The sequence below is a fragment of the Anser anser genome, assembly GCF_964211835.1.
Source record: "Anser anser genome assembly, chromosome: 20".
NCBI lineage: Eukaryota > Metazoa > Chordata > Aves > Anseriformes > Anatidae > Anser > Anser anser.
The window spans coordinates 4978965-4998045 of NC_139741.1; the positions used below are offsets into that span (position 1 = coordinate 4978965).

Sequence of the window (19081 nt, forward strand, 5' to 3'; positions counted from 1 at the left end):
CACCCCCCCTCCCCAGCTCCCTCCCAGCGTGCGGGGGGCTTCGGGCACCCCCTCCCCATCCCCGTCCCGATTTGGGGCTCGTGGGGCAGGGCTCGAGAGAGGGGTGGGGGCGGGCAGGGGCCGGAGCGGGGCAGGCGGGGCCGGCCCCCCCCCCCTCCCCGCTACCCCTCCGCCTCCTCCCGGTGCCCGCCGCGGGGGGGCCGTGCCGGCCCCGGCTCCCGGCTCGGCTCAGCTGTTCCCTGCGGCAGCGGCACTGCGCGCCCAGCCCAGCCGCGCCGAGCCGAGCCGAGCCGAGCCGGGCGGAGCGGGGCCGGGGCCGGGGCCGGGGCCGGGGCTACGGGAACGGGGCCGAGCCCGGGCGGAGCCGAGCGGGGCGCAGCGCGCAGGAGCCGCGGAGCGCAGGTGGGAAACGGGGGCCGGGCCGGGCCGGGGCCGAGCCGAGCCGGGCTGCCGGGGGGCGAGGGGAGGGAGCCGGGGAGCCCCGGGGGAGGGGGCGGCCGGAGCAGGGTGCGGGGTGCCGGGCCCCCGGCCCCTCGCCCGCCCGCCCGCGCCCGGCGGGAGATGGCTATAAATGGAAAGTGACCTCCGGGCGGCCGGGCAGCCGCTGCGGATTCAATTGTGGCAACGTAATGGCACGGCCGGGAGGGGGGCTGGCCCGCCGCAGCCCGCCGGCACCCAACCTGCACCCCGCCGGCACCCCGCCCGGACCCACCCGCACCCAGCCGGCACCCTCCTGCACCCTCCTGCACCCTCCTGCACCCGCCTGTACCCTGTCTGTACCCGCCTGCACCCAGCGTGCACCCAGCCTGCACCCAGCCTGTACCCAACCTGCACCTGCTGGCACCCCGATGGCACCCCGCCTGCACCCAGCCCGCACCCACCAGCACCCAGCCTGCACCCAGCCTGCACCCGCCTGCTCCCTGCCTGCACCCACCGGCACCCCACCGGCACCCTCCTGCACCCAACGTGCACCCGCCTGCTCCCTGCCTGCACCCGCCTGCACCCAGCCCGCGCCCATCCGCACCCCGTCTGCCTGCCTGCACCCCTCCTGCACACACCCCGCGCACACCCCCCGTGCACGCCCCACCTACGCCCCGCACGCACCCCACCTGCACCCTGCCCCACCAGCCAGGCCATCCCCCCCCCCCCGTCCCCATCTGCACCCCAAGCCACGCTCCCACTGGGTTCTGCACAGCACCCGCAGGGTGTCCCCCATGGAGCCCCCTCGCTGTCCCCCTGCGCTGGGGACCCTGTCCTGGGGCAGTGGGGAGGGGGCACCAGCAGTGCCAGCTCCGGGACCCCCACCCCTGGCTCTTGTGCTCACTGGGGCGATGCTGAAGGGCCACGGACCCTTGGGGACCTACGGGGAGCCGGCAGAGGCGGCTCAGCTCAGTGCTGCACGTGGCCTGGCCGAAAGCCACCCGGCCGGGACGCCGAGAGCTGAGGTGCTCCTGCCTCTGCCCCACAGGCCATGCTTCGGAAGCCGGACACGGCCCCGGCAGTGGCTGCGCCCCCAGAAGGATGTGGGGGTGCCCCCAGGGGGAGGTCAGCAGCTCATGGGTGCTGCAGAGCCCCAGCTTGGGGGGTTTTGGGGTGCCCGGGGGGCTCCATGCCCCCAGGCAGGTGTCGGGAGCAGCGCAGGCTCAGGAGGGGAGGGGGTGATGGGGGCACCGCATGCGTGGTCGTGACTGGGGCTGGAGCCCCCCAGGGCTGTGCCGAGCACCGGGGGCTCCTCTCTGCACCCCGTGTGCACGTGGGGCCGTGTGGCTGTGCCGGCAGCAGACCCTGTGCTGGATCCAGCCCTCGCCCGGGGTCCTGCGGTGCTGGGCAGGCGGGGGGGCGCAGAGCGGGGGGTCGCGGGGAGCCCTGGGTGGGGGCGACGCTGGAGGCACCGCCGGAGGCACAACCAAGCCAGGTGACCTCAGGCCACCGCTGCGGGATGGGACACGAGGGGACAAGCTGTGAGCTGGTGCGTGGCACCTCCGTGTCCCCTCGGGGCTTCTCCTTTCAGCCCCGCTCCTCCACTGCAGCTGCTCCCGTGCCAACCCCGGCCATGGCCACGGGGTACAGCACGGCCGGGGGGCACGGCGCAGCCATGGGGCACGACGTGGCCATGGGGCATGGAGCGGGCAGACAGCATCATGCCCCAGGATGCCCATGCCCAGCACCCTGCAGCACCCGACCAAATGCACCAGGGCTGCCCCAGGTCCCTGTTACAGGGCCGGGGGCACATCAGGCTCCATCCCGTGCCCCCCTCCATGCCCCCGTCCCCACCGTCGCCATGTCCCCGGGCTCCCTCCCGTACCCGGGTCATGGAGGGATCCCTTGGAGAGCCGGGTCTGGGGAGGACCAAAACACCCCCGTGCCATTTGGGGGGGGGTGGCCCGCGGCCTGACCCCGCGCCCCCCAGCCATGAGCCGCCGCGTGGTGCGCCAGAGCAAGTTCCGGCACGTCTTCGGGCAGCCGGTGAAGGCCGACCAGATGTACGAGGACATCCGCGTCTCCAAGGTGACGTGGGACAGCTCCTTCTGCGCCGTCAACCCCAAGTTCTTGGCCATCATCGTGGAGTCCGGCGGCGGGGGGGCCTTCATCGTCCTGCCCCTCGCCAAGGTGAGTGGGGGGGGCACTGGGACACGGCCCCACCCCCGGGATGCAGGGGGGATGCAGGGCACGGTGACGGGCTCTGCTCTGCTCAGCTTTGCCCCAACATCCCCGTCCCCATGTGGGGGCTCCGGGCAGAGGCACCCTGGGGTGACGTTGGCACCCATGATGGCTGGTGGCCTGGGGGCAACCGAGGTGATGTGGGACCGCCCCCCGGCTGCTTTTTCCCCTGCCCAAATTCCCCCTCTGCGTGCGACACCCAGGGGGCACCACAGTGGGGTGGGGTCTGCCCTGCCCACCCCAGCAGAGGGGCTGAGGACCCCCCCTTTTAGCCCCCCCACCACCATCAGAGGGGACACAAAGCAGCCTGGTCCAAGGCACGTCGCTCCCCTCCACCTCCCTGCAGGGCCTCGTGCCTCAGTTTCCCCCAGGCAGGTGCAAAGCTCTCCCCGTGGTCAGCATCCCCCGTGTGTCCCCCCCCTCTGTGCCACAGCCCCTACAGCGCAGCCGTGCTGGGGTCCGGGGGGGTGGTCCCGGCGTGCCCCCCCCCCCCCTTTCTCTCCCTCCCCATCCCCCGGGGACTGACGCCGAGCCCCGGGCCTTGCAGACGGGGCGCGTGGACAAGAACCACCCGCTGGTGACGGGGCACACGGCGCCCGTGCTGGACATCGACTGGTGCCCCCACAACGACAACGTCATCGCCAGCGCCTCCGAGGACACCACCGTCATGGTGAGGGGCCCGGCCCCCCGGGGGGGGGGGGGGCATGGGGGGGGCTGACGGGGGCCCTGACCCCCCCCCCCCCTTCCTGTGCTTCGCAGCCTGCGAAGTGTCACCGGCCTATTTTTAGCCCCGGTGCCATGCGTTCGCGCTGGCGGTGGCTGCTCTCTCCATGATGCAGCACTTTGTGCTAAATATACCCGCCCCGGCGACTCAGCACCCAGGAATAGCCGGGGGGGGGCCAGGGGCTGTGCACTGCACCGGGCAGGATGGCGTCTTGTGTCCCCCCCCCACCCCGGGCTCAGGAGCACCCCGTGCGCTGCAGCCGGTGCCAGGGATGGAGGCGCCGCTGCCGTCCCCGTGGCTTGAGCTGCAATTAATGATGATGTTAATTGGCTCCGGCGCCCTCAGTGCTCACCGGGGGGACGTCGCCACCCCCGCGCTGTGCTCTCCGTGCCCCCCAGGTGTGGCAGATCCCCGACTACGTGCCCGTGCGCAGCATCACGGAGCCGGTGGTGACGCTGGAGGGGCACTCCAAGCGGGTGGGCATCATCTCGTGGCACCCCACGGCGCGCAACGTCCTGCTGAGCGCAGGTAAGGCGCCGGCCCCGCGCTCCCCGGGGGCAGCTGGATGCGGCCACGGGGTGACGGCCTCCGTCCGTCCGTCCACCCACCCGTCCGCGTGTCCTCGTCAGGCTGCGACAACCTGGTGATCCTCTGGAACGTGGGCACGGGGGAGATGCTGCTGGCGCTGGAGGACATGCACACCGACCTCATCTACAACGTGGGCTGGAACCGCAACGGCAGCCTCCTGGTCACCACCTGCAAGGACAAGAAGGTCCGCGTCATCGACCCCCGCAAGCAGCAGATCGTGGCGGTGAGTGTCCCCCCCCCCCCGGCCCCGTGTCCGTGTCCCCCCCCCGCCCCCGCCTGGCCACCCACCTCCCCGCGGCCCCGCTAACGGCCCGACCCTACTAACCGCCCGCGCCCCCGCGCGTCTCTGTGTTTGCCTTTAACCCGCTAACGGCCGGCGCAGGAGAAAGACAAACCGCACGACGGCGCCCGCCCCATCCGCGCCATCTTCATGGCCGATGGCAAGATCTTCACCACCGGCTTCAGCAAGATGAGCGAGCGGCAGCTGGGCCTCTGGGACCTGGTACGAGACGGCGGCGCTCGGCCAGCGCCGTGCTGGGGACCCCGCCGTGCCGAGCCGTGCCGAGCCGTGCCGAGCGGGGCCCCCCTCCCCGGGACCTCGTGCGCCCCCCAGGACCCCCGCGTGCCCACCGCGTGCCCACCACGACCAGGACCCAGCGGCTGTTTCAGGGATGGATCCGGACTCCCCTCGCCCCCCTCCCCTTGCCCTCTGCTGACTCTGTGCCCCCCCCTCCGCCCCCCCAGGAGAGGTTTGCCCCCCACGAAGGGCTGAGGCCCGTGCGGGCCATCTTCACGCGGGAAGGACACATCTTTACCACGGGCTTCACCAGGATGAGCCAGCGGGAGCTGGGCTTGTGGGACCCGGTAACGAGGCCGCATGGAGTGATGCTCCCGGGAACGTGGCTCCCCTGGTCCCCACCCCAATCCCGAATCCCGCCCCCCCCCCCCAAAAAAAATAACCATGCCAAGTTCCCGTGTGTGCTGTGCTGTGCCTGGGTGTGGGGAGTGTGTGGGGGGGCTGGGGGGGCTCCCCCAGAAGAGGAATGGGGCCGGTGCAGGTAAGCAGGCGTGGGGCAGGGGCATGCCGAGCAGTGGGTCCTGGGGGGGACGTCGCCGTCCCCGCAGTGTGCTGTGGCCAAGGCGTGTTGTGACTGGGATGGGGGGGAGCGGGGCTGCTGCTCACCCCCCCCTCACTGCGACCCCGCAGAGTAACTTCGAGGAGCCCATCGCCCTGCAGGAGATGGACACCAGCAACGGGGTCCTGCTGCCCTTCTACGATGCCGACTCCAGCATCGTCTACCTGTGCGGAAAGGTAACCCCGGGCTGCCCCCCCCCTCGCTGTCCCCCCACCCCTGGGGACACGGGTGGCTGATGTCGTGTCCCCCCCGTCCCCGTAGGGGGACAGCAGCATCCGGTACTTTGAGATCACGGACGAGGCGCCCTACGTGCACTACCTGAACACCTACAGCAGCAAGGAGCCGCAGCGGGGCATGGGCTTCATGCCCAAGCGCGGGCTGGACGTCAGCAAGTGCGAGATCGCCAGGTGGGGGCCCAGAAGGGCTGGGGGGGGGCTGGGGGGTGAGGGGGGGCAGCCAGACCCTGACCATCCCCACCCCACGCAGGTTCTTCAAGCTGCACGAGCGCAAGTGCGAGCCCATCGTCATGACGGTGCCGCGCAAGGTGAGCCCCTGGGCACCCTGATGGGGACGGGATTTTTTTTTTTTTTGGGGTGGGGGACACCTCGTCTCACTGCCACCCCCTCGTCCCCGCAGTCAGACCTCTTCCAGGACGACCTGTACCCCGACACCCCGGGCCCCGAGCCGGCCCTGGAGGCGGACGAGTGGCTGTCGGGGAAGGACGCGGAGCCCATCCTCATCTCGCTGCGGGACGGCTACGTCCCCGTCAAGAACCGGGAGCTGAAGGTGGTCAAGAAGAACATCCTGGACAACAGGCCCCCCCCGGGCCCCCGCCGCAGCCACTCCAATGCCGACATCTCCGTGAGTGTCCCCCCCCCGCTTCCTTCTCCTGGGCACCCCAGGGGGCCGTGCCACCCCTCGGGGACGTGGCACCGGGGCTGTCCCCTTCTCCTGGGGGCTGCTGGCCGTGATGGAGGCAGGGCGATGACCCCATATACGTGTGTGTGTCCCCCCCCCGCAGTCGCCAACCCTGGAAGAGGTGCTGGAGGAGATCCGTGCCCTGAAGGAGATGGTGCAGGTGCAGGAGAAGCGCATCTCCGACCTGGAGCACAAACTCTGCCAGTTCACCAACGGCACGGACTAGCGCCGCGGCTGCGGGCAGGGCGAGGACTGCGCCCGCCCGAGGCAGGCATTAAAGCCGAGTCCCCGCAGCGGGCAGGAGGCCAGAGCCATGTTCTTTCCCCAGGAGCCGAGGCCGCAGGGAAGGGGGCCAAACTTTGCCCCCCTCCACCCCCCACCCCCACCCTGCACCCCTCTCCCCAGGGGCATCGCTCCCACCCTGCTCCCCGGGTGCCAAAAGGCGTCCGGGCACGTCGGCACCCAGGGGACGGGGGGGTCCCACCTCGGTGCCCGGAGCATCCCTCCCTGGGGACCTGCGAGCCAGGAGCCAGCATCCTCCCAGGACTGGGGGGGGGGTCGTGCCCCCCATCCCACCCAGCCACACGCTGGGGTACGGTGCTACCCCCCCCCCCCCGACCCCACAGCTCCTATTTACGGGTGCTCCTGGGGTCCCCCCTCCAATAAAGGGCTCGGCCTCCCGTGGCTGTGGGGCAGGGACCGGGGGCCGTATGGGGGGGCCCTGCCCTGCGCCCCCCCTGCCCGCACGGCCCCGGCGGGGGGCAGAGAGAGGCCGAGAGGCGCCCGTTCAAGAGCATTTATTGGTGTCGGCCGCGGTCGGAGCTGCTCGGGGCTCCCCCGGCCCTGGCCCAGACGTCGCTTGTGGGGTGCGTGGCGGGGGGGCCGCTACGAAAAGTCCCGCGGGAGCGAGGCCGGGGGCCCCCGCAGCCCCCCCGTGTGCAAAGAAGGAGCAGCCCGGGGCGGGGAGGTGGGGGCCCGGGGGTTAGCACCATTTGATGTAAGGTTTCTCTTGGGGCTTGGGGGGCAGTGCCCGGGATGGGGGGGGGGTGCAGCGCTGCCAGGATGGGGGGGCTTGGGGGGGGGGGGGCAGCCGAGCAGGGAAATGAGGGGGTGCGAGCAGGGGGTGAAAAGGGGGGGCAGTGAGACCGGGCATCCCTTTGTGGGCACCCCCTTGGCTGCCCCATGTGGGCTGGGGGTGCAGTGGGGCTGAGCCCCCCCCCCGTTGGCAGGCAGAGCAGCTCCCGGGTAAGTGCACTTGGTAGCGCCTGGGCAGTGGGGCCAAGGGGGGGGGGGCAGCAGGGGGTGCCTGGAGCCCCACGGCTCTGGGGGTGCCCCGGGACAGCCCCCCCCCCCACCCCATCTGGGGTGCCCCCCACCACCTCCCCAGGGCGAGGAGCCGGGCAGCACCCCAGGGGGGTGGCTGGGTGGGGGGGGGGATAGGGCTGTGGGACACCCCCTGCTCCCTGCCACCCCCCCGCAGCACCCCCCCAGGCACTCACCGCCCCAGCTATGGGGACCATCGTGCCCCCCCCATTTGTCCTCTGCGTGCCCCCCCCTTACACACTCACTCACACACACACGCACACACACACAACCCCCCCGCTCCCCCCCTACCCCCCCCCCCCCCCATCCGTGCCCCATCCGCGCGTTCTCCCCGTCCCCGGGGCCGGGGGGGGCTCAGCGGGGGCGCGGGGTCACTTCTCGGTCAGCGAGAGCTGCAGGATGCGCTGCAGCTCCTCTTCCTCCTGCCGCGTCCGCCGCTCGGCCTCCTCCTGCTCCCGCGCCGACAGCGCCATGGCCAGCCGCAGCTGCTCCGCGTAGCTGGGGAGCAGCGCCCCGGGACCCCCGCCCCCCCCCGGGGACGGGCTGCCCGGGGGACGGGGGGCTGCCGTGTGCTGGGGAGTCCTGGGGGAGGCGGCACGGCCTCAGCCGGGATCCCCGGGGACCCCCACGATAAGCTGGGGGGTCGGTGCCCGCTGGCGATTGCCCCCTGCCCCTCTCCTCACCACCCCCCCCGAGGGGGGGGGACGCTGGCCGGACCTTACCAACCTGTCTCCCCGGCGGCCCTCGTGGGACATGGGGTGGGTGCCCGGCTTGCTGTTGGTCAGCGCCTCCCAGATGGTGACCTGCGGGTGGAGAAGGGGCTGGGGGGGGGGGCTCGGAGGGGAAATTGAGCCCCGCCGAGGCGTGCGGGGATGGGGAGAGGTGGGGGGAGCGGGGTGGGTGGCCCCCGTGGGGTCCCTGGGCCCAGGGGAGGGTGAGGAGGGTGGTGGGTGAGGATGAGGAGGGCGGGGGATGAGGAGGACGAGCATAGTGGGTGAGGATGGAGAAGGAGGTTGGGTGAGGTTGAAGAAGGAGGTTGGGTGAGGATAAAGAGGATGAGGCGGATGGTGCATGAGGAAAACGTTGAATGAGGAGGCTGAGGAAGTTGGACGAGGCTGTGGAGGAGGAGGAGAGTGTTGGATGAGGATAAGGACGAGGAGAAGGAGGATTTTGGATGAGGATGATGATGAGGAGGAGGATGTTGGATGAGGAGGATCAGCATGGTGGGTGAGAAAAATGTTGGATGAGGCCGGGGATGTTGGACGTGGAGGACAAGGCTGAGGATGTTGGATGAGGCTGGGGATGTTGGATGAGAATGAGGAGGATGTTGGATGAGGATAAGGATGAGGAGAAGGAGGATGTTGAATGAGGATGATGAGGAGGAGAAGGAAGATATTGGATGAGGAGGAGGGGGAGGAGGATGAGGAGGATGTTGGAGGAGGAGGATCAGCATGGTGGATGAGAAAAATGTTGGATGAGGCCGGGGGATGTTGGATGAGGAGGACAAGTCTGAGGATGTTGGATGAGGACGAGGCCAGGGATGCTGGATGAGGAGGAGGACGGTGGGTGAGGCCGAGGAAGGCACCTCCCCGCGGAGCCCACCTGGTCGTACTCGCTGCCCGCCTCCAGCAGGCTCTGCTGGATGGCGAACTGCAGCAGGTCGTCCTCGTCCTCCCGCAGGGTGTCCTGGTGGGTGCCCACCACGCTGTACCCCCGGGGCACCTCGAAGAGCGCCGGGTCCATCTCGCACACCCGGCACGACGCTGCAGGGAGACAGGTGCCGACGTGGCTGGGCACCCCGCTGCCCGGGACCCCCGCCGGGACCCCCTCCCCTGGCCCCCCCACCACCTACTGAGCGAGCTGGAGCTGCTGACGCTGGAGGAGTCGCTGCTGGGCGAGGGCGCCTCGCTGCTGGGGCTGTGCCGCAGGGAGCTGACGGGCTCGTCGCACCCGTTGAGGTTCCCAAAGGTGATGCGGGCGTTGAGGATGTGGAAGATGGGGATTTCTGCCGCAAATAATAAAAATAATAAATTAAATTATAAAGGGCAGGGAGGGAAGCTGGCTGCATGGGCTGTGCTGGCGGCAAAGGGCCCCCTCCCCGCACCCATGGGTGCTTGGGTGCCCCCCTCCCAGTACCGATTTTGACGGGGAAGCCGGGCGGGAGGCGCAGGGTGATGAAGTCCCGCAGCTTGGCGAAGAGCGCGTTGCTGATCGCCATCAGGTCGATGATGGGGGCGACCTGCTCGCAGAGGGACAGCGGGTGGTCCTCGCACAGCCACAGCTTCGCCTTGAACCTGCGGGGGCGCGGGGGGGACACAGGCGCCGGGCTGGGGACCCCGGGGGCCCCGCGATGGCAGGGGGGGGACGGCGGGGGTCCCCTCCTCCCCGCTCGCCCCCTCACTTCTGCGTCTTGGTGGTGAGCTCCATGGGCCGCCCCATGTCCCGGTTGCCCAGCTCGAAGTTGGGGTTGAAGTACTCCTCCGGGGTGATGGCGGTGGGGTTGGCGTGGCTCAGCGTCTGCGTGATCAGCGTCTGCGGGGACGGCCCCGATGGTGGCACCGCGTGGGGGCAGTGTGGCCACGGGCCCCCCCCCCTCCCTCCCCACCCCGGCCCCGCACACTCACCCCGTTGTTGGGCCCCACGTGCTGCTCGGCGATGCCCAGGAAGGACTGCAGGGGGGTCTTACTGCCTGCGGGACACGGCGTGGGGATGGGGGCCAATGAAGCCCCCTGCCCACCACAGCCCCCTGCCCACCGCAGCCCCTCGCCCTACCTTTGCTCTTGCCCTTGTGCTGGTCCGAGAGGTGCTCGGTCCGCGTCCGCGTGATCAGCTCCACGTTGGACGCCCCGTAGACCTGTCCGAGGGAGGGGAGTGCCAGAGGTGGTGGGTGTTCCCCAAAAACCGGCCGTACCCCCGCCACGGCTCGGCCCCCTGCCCCTCACCTTGGCCTCGTACCCGTTCACCATCTCCGTCTTCTCGCTCCGCCAGCCCAGGATCCCGGACTTGTTCCTGGGGGTGATGCGGGGCGCTGTCAGGGATGGGTGGGATGGGATGGGACAGGAAGGGATGGGATGGGACGGGAAGGGATGGGATGGGATGGGATGGGATGGGATGGGATGGGACGGGACGGGACGGGACGGGAAGGATGGGATGGGGATGGGATAGGAAAGGAAAGATGGGATGGGATGGGAAAGGAAAGATGGGATGGGATGGGATGGGAAGGGAAAGATGGGATGGGACGGGATGGGATGGGACGGGATGGGACGGGATGGATGGGATGGGATGGGATGGGATGGGATGGGATGGGATGGGATGGGATGGGATGGGATGGGATGGGATGGGATGGGACAGGATGGATGGGATGGGATGGGATGGGATGGGATGGGATGGGACAGGATAGGACGGGATAGATGGGATGGGAAAGATGGGATGGGATGGGACGGGATGGGACGGGATGGATGGGATGGGATGGGATGGGAAGGATGGGATGGGATGGGACGGGACGGGACATCGCTCTTGGATGGACAGGACGCGGACACCCGGGGGGTCAGCACCGCCCGTGCCCACCTCTCGAAGGCGATGTTCTTGGTGTCGAGCTGGGTGGTGACGACGGGGGCCGTGAGCCGCCCCATCACCTGCTCCTCCGTGGGCTGCACAGCAGCCAGCAGCACCTCCTGGTCGTGGCTGGCCAGGGCCAGCGTCTCCGAGTAGACCACCCGCCGGTCGTGGTCGATCTCCATCACCACGGCGCTGGTGTCTGCGGGGAGCGGGCGGTCGGTGCGGGGACAGCCCCCGTGCCCTCCCCGTGCCCCCCCCCGGCCCCCGTCTCACCCTGCCCGCGGAAGACGAAGCTGCGGTTGCCCCGCTGCCAGGTCATATGGTCGAAGCCCAGCAGCGTGGTGTCCACCCGCAGGTTCTGGCCGCTCTTCCACACCTTGTACGTGTCGCTGGGGCAGATCTTGGACACCAGCGGCACTGGGGGGAGACGGCGATAGCCCAGCCGGGGACGGGGCCACCCTGCGTCCCCCGGGTGGGCTGCGAGCGCTGAGCGGGGCGGGGGAACGCACCCAGCGCCTCCGATGGGGGGGGGTAGGGGCAAGCCTGGGGGGGGGGGGCACACGGGGAAGGGGGGTGGGGGAGGACGCGTTGGGAAGCTCCCACTCCGCCCAAGCTTACCCCAGCTGGTGAACTCCCACTTCATCTCCACGTAGAAGTCCTGGGCCTGCCGGTGGGAGCACACAGGGTGAGCAGGAGCCCGGCCGTGGTGCGCCCCCCCCACAGCCCCCCAGCCCCATCTGGGGCAGGTACCTTGCGCAGCTTCTCCAGCAGGATGGGGATCCCGGCCAGGCGCTTGATGGCTCGCTGGTAGTCGCGGTAGCGCAGGACCAGCTGCACCAGCTCCAGGTCGCGGGTGCTCACGGCCTCCTGCAGCACTGCGGGGCCGAGAGGGGCAGCGTGGCACGGCACGGCACGGCACGGTGCCACACGCACGTAGCGCCAAGCAAGCAGCCCCCCAGGGAGCTGGGGCACCAGGGCGAGCGTGCCTGTGCCCGTGCCCGAGCCCCTGCTCACCCGTCCAGCCGCTGCGGTTCTCCTTGCCCACGTCAGCTCCATGCTTCAGCAGCACCCTGGCACACTCGAGGTGGCCCAGCGTGGTGGCCAGGTGCAGCGGGGTGCGTCCTCGGGGGTCCAGCTGCTCGATGTCGGCCTGTGGGGGGGGCAGCAGGGTTCAGGGGGCACCAGGATGGCCGGGACACCCTGCCCGTGCCCTCCCACGGACGTGAGGCTCGTGGCCAGGGAAAGCAGCCGACGTTTGCCGCTATCTCCATGAGCATCCCCATCCCCCTGAGCAGGTGCATGTGCACCGCGCCCCAAAAATGCTGTCCCAAAGGTTTTCCTGCTCCCCCCAGCCCCACGGAGTCACTGCCAGCACCCAGCACGGCTCGGCGCAGCCAGGCAGGGCTGCACCCATGACACGGGCATGGAGCAGGGTCACCGCCCAGCCCGGTGCACGGGGCTCCACGCCACCCAATGCAGCTTCAGGGTGTGAAAAGCTGTGAAAAGCCCCCACCTCTGAGGATCCGGGGAGGTTTTGGGGGGCAGGGGGGGGTTCTGCCCAGTTGCCAGGCAGCAGCTGCCGGCAGCCCCCTCCGCGGCACGGCGGGCGACGCTTGGTGCTGCGGCGGGCGCACGTGTTCCCCGCCGGAGCCGGGGGCGGGCGGCGCTGCGTGAGCGGAGCGAGCGGCTGCTCCGAGCATCCCCAGCCCCGGGGAGCCGCGGCGGGGCTGCGATTGTTTGTGCCAAGCCTGGAGGCTGGCGCCGAGCCAGCCCTAGGAATCCCCCCCCCCCAGCTCCGGCTCTCTCCGACAGCAGCAGCGGCGGTGGCGCACCCAGCACCCTGCGCAGCGGTCCTGCCGGGGGGGGGGTGGCAGCTGCAGTCACCCCCCGTGCCCGGGGCTGGGGGTGCAGCTGGGGGTCTGATGGAGCTGTGTGGAAGCCCCCCCAGCCTCAGCATCCTCCCCACACTCCAGCAGCCAGGCGGTACCCAGAGGGGGGCACTCGGATGCTGCCAGGGCAGGAGGTGGCAGCTGCAGGACCCAAAGGTGCCACCCAAAGGTGCCGGCGGGGACCTGGCACCCCAGCGGGGTTTGGGGACGGGCAGGGGTGGGGTGGGGGCTCGTGCTGCTTGGGACAGGGCTCTCACCCCCCCCCCAGCAAGTCCCCCCACTCATCACTTGTGTCCCCCTGCTCATCGCAGCGATGGCCTGGGGATGTCCCCAGGGCCATGAGTGCCCCCATGTCCACATCCCTGGGGGCTCCCCAGGTAGGGGGACCCCCCAGGCTTCCCCACTGCCCAATCCGAACAACCCCCCCCCCATCTCCCCAGGAGCCCGCGTGCTGCTCCAACGCTCTCCAGGCGACTGCTGCTTTTTAATTGCGCTAATGAAATGACTCTAATTAAAGCAATCGCCCCCCAGCTGGGGGACAGGCGCTGCAGGCTCCGCGGGGCTCCCCAGCCGCAGCCGTGCCCCAGCGCCACGGGGCGGGGGGGGGGGGGGGGTCCAGGGCCACCGATTTGGGGACACGGCGCCTGATCCAGCCCCGGGGGACACGGCGTGACCCAGTTTCCACCGTGCAGATCGTGGGACAGCCCCGGGCCGGGGGGGGCACAGCTGCCTGTCCTGGGGCTGTGACACCCGCTGGGGACGTGTTTGGGGCGGTGGCGGTGCCACGTGAGACCGCAGCACGGCCGCTCCTCGCCCCAAACCCTGCGGGTTGTCCCCAGGGTGGGGGGGGCCTCAGCGTGGGCACGGACCCCAGCGCCTATGCAGGGGTGGCAGCGGGGGGGGGGGGGGGGACAGGGACCCGCGCGGGGTGGCGGTGCTGGGCGCTGCTGTCCCCGCGCAGCCCCAGGGGGCAGCGGGGTGACCCCAATTACTGCCGTGCGAGATGGGGCAGGCGGCGGCATGGGGGTGTCCTGGCGCTGCGGGGCTGTGTCACTGCCGGCCGCGTCCCCACGCTGCCCCCGCCACGGGGACCCCCCAGGTCGTGGTCCCCAGGTGGGGACAAGCACAGCCTGGGGACCGGCGGTGACGTTCAGGGGTGACCCACGTGTGGCCCTGCGAGAGGCACGGGGAGGAGCAGCACCGCGAGCTGCCCCAGCGCTCCCAGCCCCGTGCACCTGCATGCGGAGGGGGGGGGTCCCATGGGGTGACACTGCCCCCGTGGGGGTCCCCGGGGTGGCAGGAGAGCAGGGTGCCCAGGCAGGGGACAGGCAGCCCCCAGCACCACCACGGGCCGGCTGCTCGGGGCTGCAGAGGGCCGAGCCGTGTCCCCAAATGCCCCGGGTGGGGATGGGGGGGCTCAGGCCAGGCTGCCCCCCCCCCCCCCCCCCAAACCCTTCCTGCCCTGCGGTCTGGCCTGCAGCACCCATACCCCCCCGTCCCAGTGCACCCCTGGGTGCACACGGGACTGGGTTTGCTCTCCCCCCCCCAGCCACAGGGGCACGGTGGGGGCCCCAGGAGGAGCTCCCCCCACACTAGGACTAGGGCAGGGGGGGGGCTCGCTTAGAAAACCCCCGCTTGCAGCCCCCGCGTCTCCCCACGCCCTGCTTTGATCTCTGCCGCTCCTGGGGAAAAAAAAAAACTAACAAAAAAAAAAAAAACACAAAACGACCCCAAAATACAGTGGAAATAAACCCAGCGGTGATGGGGATGGGGATGGGGGGGGGGGCGATGCCGGCATGCAACCCCCCCCCCCCCCCCCAGCCGGCCCCCACAATGGAGGCGGGTGTGGCGGGGGCATCGCGGCACCGCGGGGACCCCCTGCCCGCACCCATCCGGCACAGGGCTCGGGCCACGCAGCACCCTAGGGTGCTGGGAGGGTGCTGGCGGGGGGGTGGGTCGAGCAGCTGTAGCCAAGGCTGGGGGGGGGAAGGGGGGGGGGGGAGAGGCACAGCCTGGCCGCCGGCCTCCGCCAGCGCCTGCGGTTTTCCTGCGTCTTCAGGGTTGGGTTTTAATTACCTGGATTGCAACGGCAGCGGGGAGATGGAGGCTGGGAACGCGCCTGCGGTCATCGGAGAGCTGGGGGGGGGTCACTAGGCCCGGGGGGGGGGGGCACAAGGAGGATGCTTGGCCTCCTGGGGGTGGGAGCCCTGCCTCGCCCTGCCCTAAAGGGTGGGGAGCTGGGGGCGCACCCCCCGCTGGGCCCTCAGCACCCTGTGTCCGGGGGGGGGCTCAGAGGCCTAAGAGGGAGCTGGGGGCACGTGTATGGGGGGGGCACTGCTGTGTGCCAGAGCTGGCGGCGGCTGTCACAGCCCTGCCGTGCCCGGGGGGGGGGGGGGGGGGGCACGGGGGGGGACCCTGAGCCCTGCTGGCGTTGTGGAGGGGGGGGACCCCAACCCCACCTCCATCCCCGTCCCCGTCCCTGTCTCCATCCGCATCCTCACCGCCACCCTCATCACCGGCACCCTCACCGGCACCACCACCAGCATCCTCACCATCCTCATCCTCACCACCATCATCCTCACCCTCACCATCCTCACCCTCACCGGCCCCAGCCCGTGCGGGCAGCATTGCATCAGCCCGGGCCGTTCCGAGCCGAGCCGTGCCGGGGATGCCCCCCCACCCCCCCCCCCGCCTCCCCCACCTGCTTGGCGCTGAGCTCCCGGTCCAGGTCCCGGGCCCGGTTGTGCCAGACGAGGTAGTGCAGCGGGTACCTGCCCTCCGGCCCCTTCCTGCCCGAGCAAGACGCGAGCATCCTCCGTGCATGCTGGAGCGGCGGGCGCGGAGCGGGGCGGAGCGGGGCGCGGGGCGCGGAGCCGAGCGGAGCGGAGCGGGGCGGGCACCTCCCGGCCGGGGCTGCCCCCCCACCCCCCCCCCAACACACACACACACACACACATCCCCCCCCCCCACACACACTCCCCGCGGTCCCCCCCCCCTTCCTCCGCACCGCCCGGCCTCATGGGACTTGTAGTCACCGGGCATCGCCCCCTTCCTCCTCCTCCTCCTCCTCCTCCTCCTCCGCCCCGCACCCCCAGCCAACCCCCCCCCCCCCGCCGTGTGTGTGCATGGGGCGGGGGGGGGGGGGGGGCTGACAAGGGACACCCCTGTGTGTCCCCCCCCCATATTCACCTCCCCAAATTCCACCCCCCACCCCCCATATTCCCCCCCCTCCCACCCCAGCCTGATTTGCCCCCCCCCCAAGGTGGGTGATTCTCCCCCCCGGGCTCACAGCAGGACACCGCCGGGGGGGGTGGGGGGGGCCGTGGTGTCCCGACCCCCCCCCCCCATCAGCAGCAGCTTCCCCCCCCCCCCCCATTTCCCTTTTCCTCCTGCGTTTCTGCCTTTTCCGGCGGCCTCCCGAGAACAATGCGAGGCTGGGCCTCCGCTGCCCGGCCCGGCCTCCCCGCCGGCGCCACGCTCCCGCTGCCCCCCCCCCTCCCCGGACCCCCCCGGACCCCCCCAGGACCCCCTGGGACCCCCCCAGCCCCCCGGTGCCGCGGGGTGCCCCCCCCCCCAGCGCTGCCTTTCCCCGCCCCGCCGGGCCCCGGAGGCAGCCGGTGGCCGGGACCCCCCCCTCCCCAAGCCCCCCCCCCCCCCAGGCCCCCCCCCCAGGACCCCCCCCCCAGGACCCCCCCATCTCCCCGCCAGCCCCGCTGCCCTATGACGTCATAGGCCATCCCCATGGCAACCAGCGGTGAGGTCACAGCTCTGCCAGGCCCGGGGGGGGGGGCAGGATCCGGACCCACCCCCCCCCCCTTTGGTGTCCTTGGGTCCCAATGGTGACACCGGAGGGACCCCAGTGGGACCCCCCCCCAGAGGGACCCTAAACCGTCCTCACCCCAATCCCCCTTGGCCTTGTCCCCCCCTCTGCACCTCCCCTACGTGGTGGGGGGGTTCATCCATCATGGGGGGTCCACAGGTGGGGACCCCCTGACTGCCCCTGGGGGGGGTTGGCAGGGGTCCCTGTGCCCCCCCTGCCCGGCCCAGGCTGCCCGCAGTGACCCCACGCTGCGGCCGGGACTGGGGCAGTGGGGGCGTGGGGCTGGGGGGCACCGGGCAGGACCAGGGGTGCTCGGGGACCTGGGGGTGCAGGGCTGGGGGCAGAGCGGAGCAGCGCCATGGGCTGGGGGGGCTGGGGCAGGATCAGGACCAGGAGCGGGAGATGCCCAGGGCCAGGAGCAGGAGCAGGACCAGGACCAGGACTAGGATCAGGAATAGGAACAGGACCAGGGTCAGAACGAGGACCAGGACTAGGATCAGGAACAGGACCAGGACCAGGACTAGGACCAGGATCAGGATCAGGATCAGGATCAGGATCAGGGTCAGAACGAGGACCAGGACTAGGATCAGGAACAGGACCAGGACGAGGACCAGGAACAGGATCAGGATCAGGACCAGGACCAGGACCAGGGGATGCCCAGGACCAAGAGAGAAGCTGGACCAAGACCAGGACTAGGAGCAGGACCAAGACCAGGACCAGATGATGCCCAGGAACAGGAGATGCCCCGGACCAGGACCAGGACTAGGATCAGGACCAGGACCAGGACCAGGACTAGGACCAGGATCAGGATCAGGATCAGGATCAGGACAAGGACCAGGACTAGGATCAGGAACAGGAACAGGACCAGGACCAGGACCAGGACCAGGACCAGGACCAGGAACAGGATCAGGATCAGGACGAGGACCAGGAACAGGATCAGGATCAGGACCAGGACCAGGACCAGGGGATGCCCAGGACCAAGAGAGAAGCTGGACCAACACCAGGACTAGGAGCAGAACCAAGACCAGGACCAGATGATGCCCAGGAACAGGAGATGCCCTGGACCAGGACCAGGACTAGGATCAGGACCAGGACCAGGACCAGGACGAGGATCAGGATCAGGATCAGGACCAGGAGATGCCCAGGGCCAGGACCAGGACCAGGGGATGCCCAGGACCACGAGATGCACTGGACCAAGACCAGGACTAGAAGCAAGATCTGGACTAGGATCAGGAGATGACCAGGACCAGGACCAGGACCAGGACCAGGAGATGACCAGGTTGGGGAGATGCCCTGGTCCAGGACTAGGACCAGGACCAGGACTAGGACTAGGACCAGGACCAGGACCAGGACCAGGACCAGGAGACGCATTGTACCAGGACCAGGATCAGGACCAGGAAATGCCCAGGACCAGGAGATGCCCTGGTCCAGGACCAGGACCAGGACCAGGACCAGGACCAGGACCAGGACCAGGACCAGGACCAGGACTAGGACCAGGATCAGGATCAGGACCAGGAGATGCCCAGGGCCAGGACCAGGACCAGGACCAGCACCAGGGGATGCCCAGGACCATGAGATGCACTGGACCAAGACCAGGACTAGGAGCAGGACTAGGACTAGGACCAAGACCAGGACTAGGAGCAAGATCAGGACCAGGATCAGGAGATGACCAGGACCAGGACCAGGACCAGGACCAGGAGATGACTAGGTCTGGGAGACGCATTGTACCAGGACCAGGATCAGGACCAGGAGATGCCCAGGACCAGGAGACACCCTGGTCCAGGACTAGGACCAGGACCAGGACTAGGACCAGGACCAGGAGATGTCCTGGTCCAGGACTAGGATCAGGACCAGGACCAGGACCAGGAGATGACCAGGTCCGGGAAACGCATTGTACCAGGATCAGGACTAGGACCAGGATCAGGATCAGGACCAGGAGATGCCCAGGGCCAGGACCAGGACCAGGACCAGCACCAGGGGATGCCCAGGACCATGAGATGCACTGGACCAAGACCAGGACTAGGAGCAGGACTAGGACTAGGACCAAGACCAGGACTAGGAGCAAGATCAGGACTAGGATCAGGAGATGACCAGGACCAGGACCAGGATCAGGACCAGGAGATGACTAGGTCCGGGAGACGCGTTGTACCAGGACCAGGATCAGGACCAGGAGATGCCCAGGACCAGGAGACACCCAGGTCCAGGACCAGGACCAGGACCAGGACCAGGACCAGGACCAGGAGATGTCCTGGTCCAGGACCAGGACCAGGACCAGGACCAGGACCAGGACCAGGACCAGGACCAGGACCAGGAGGTGACCAGGTCCGGGAGATGCATTGTACCAGGACCAGGACTAGGACCAGGATCAGGATCAGGACCAGGAGATGCCCAGGGCCAGGACCAGGACCAGCACCAGGGGATGCCCAGGACCACGAGATGCACTGGACCAAGACCAGGACTAGGA

General features: G+C 70.1%; 3 protein-coding genes across 11 annotated transcripts; 2 read left to right on the forward strand and 1 right to left on the reverse strand.

Annotated features, from left to right (window-relative positions):
* Positions 1–186: 186 nt before the first annotated feature.
* Positions 187–6320, forward strand: CORO6 (coronin 6). 4 transcript variants are annotated; one of them, XM_083806449.1, is made up of 12 exons: positions 187–402; positions 2411–2610; positions 3209–3331; positions 3784–3913; positions 4015–4196; positions 4356–4475; positions 4718–4837; positions 5181–5285; positions 5371–5516; positions 5596–5653; positions 5746–5970; positions 6131–6320. In XM_083806449.1, the coding sequence occupies exons 2-12, from the start codon at positions 2413–2415 to the stop codon at positions 6251–6253; spliced, it is 1530 nt and encodes a 509-aa protein (XP_083662575.1). In that variant the 5' UTR covers positions 187–402; positions 2411–2412; the 3' UTR covers positions 6254–6320. The 4 variants fall into 4 exon arrangements, with proteins under 4 accessions (XP_083662575.1, XP_083662572.1, XP_083662573.1 ...); XM_083806446.1 differs by lacking the exon at positions 4718–4837; XM_083806447.1 differs by lacking the exon at positions 4356–4475.
* A 1314-nt stretch (positions 6321–7634) lies between these two features.
* Positions 7635–15774, reverse strand: ANKRD13B (ankyrin repeat domain 13B). 6 transcript variants are annotated; one of them, XM_083806442.1, is made up of 16 exons: positions 15350–15440; positions 14874–14947; positions 11923–12058; positions 11659–11783; positions 11527–11572; positions 11182–11367; positions 10918–11107; positions 10293–10359; positions 10123–10204; positions 9975–10039; positions 9752–9882; positions 9487–9644; positions 9203–9355; positions 8953–9113; positions 8073–8153; positions 7636–7932 (listed from the first exon to the last, which is right to left on the reverse strand). In XM_083806442.1, exons 1-16 carry the CDS (start codon positions 15423–15425, stop codon positions 7705–7707), a joined length of 1959 nt encoding a protein of 652 aa, XP_083662568.1. In that variant the 5' UTR covers positions 15426–15440; the 3' UTR covers positions 7636–7704. The 6 variants fall into 6 exon arrangements, with proteins under 6 accessions (XP_083662566.1, XP_083662568.1, XP_083662569.1 ...); XM_083806440.1 differs by lacking the exons at positions 14874–14947; positions 15350–15440 and adding an exon at positions 15569–15774 and having other exon boundaries at positions 7635–7932; XM_083806443.1 differs by lacking the exons at positions 14874–14947; positions 15350–15440 and adding an exon at positions 15569–15774 and having other exon boundaries at positions 8077–8153; positions 11182–11325.
* An 868-nt stretch (positions 15775–16642) lies between these two features.
* On the forward strand, positions 16643–18853 carry LOC310884549 (uncharacterized protein). Its single transcript, XM_083806485.1, has 2 exons — positions 16643–18746; positions 18799–18853. The coding sequence occupies exon 1, from the start codon at positions 17652–17654 to the stop codon at positions 18705–18707; it is 1056 nt and encodes a 351-aa protein (XP_083662611.1). The 5' UTR covers positions 16643–17651; the 3' UTR covers positions 18708–18746; positions 18799–18853.
* The last annotated feature ends 228 nt before the right edge of the window (positions 18854–19081 follow it).

Bases quoted from the DNA above. Each gene is read 5' to 3' on its own strand.
- CORO6 (XM_083806449.1), top strand. From the start codon at position 2,413: ATGAGCCGCCGCGTGGTGCGCCAGAGCAAGTTCCGGCACGTCTTCGGG. The intron at 2,611-3,208 runs GTGAGTGGGGGG...CGGGCCTTGCAG, and splicing joins TCGTCCTGCCCCTCGCCAAG to ACGGGGCGCGTGGACAAGAA. The intron at 5,654-5,745 runs GTGAGCCCCTGG...TCGTCCCCGCAG, and splicing joins TCATGACGGTGCCGCGCAAG to TCAGACCTCTTCCAGGACGA.
- ANKRD13B (XM_083806440.1), bottom strand. From the start codon at position 15,754: ATGTGTGTGTGTGTGTGTGTGTTGGGGGGGGGGTGGGGGGGCAGCCCC. The intron at 12,059-15,568 runs GTACCCGCTGCA...CCCCCCCCACAG, and splicing joins AGGAAGGGGCCGGAGGGCAG to GCCGACATCGAGCAGCTGGA. The intron at 9,114-9,202 runs GTAGGTGGTGGG...GTCTCCCTGCAG, and splicing joins CAGCAGCTCCAGCTCGCTCA to CGTCGTGCCGGGTGTGCGAG.
- LOC310884549 (XM_083806485.1), top strand. From the start codon at position 17,652: ATGATGCCCAGGAACAGGAGATGCCCTGGACCAGGACCAGGACTAGGA.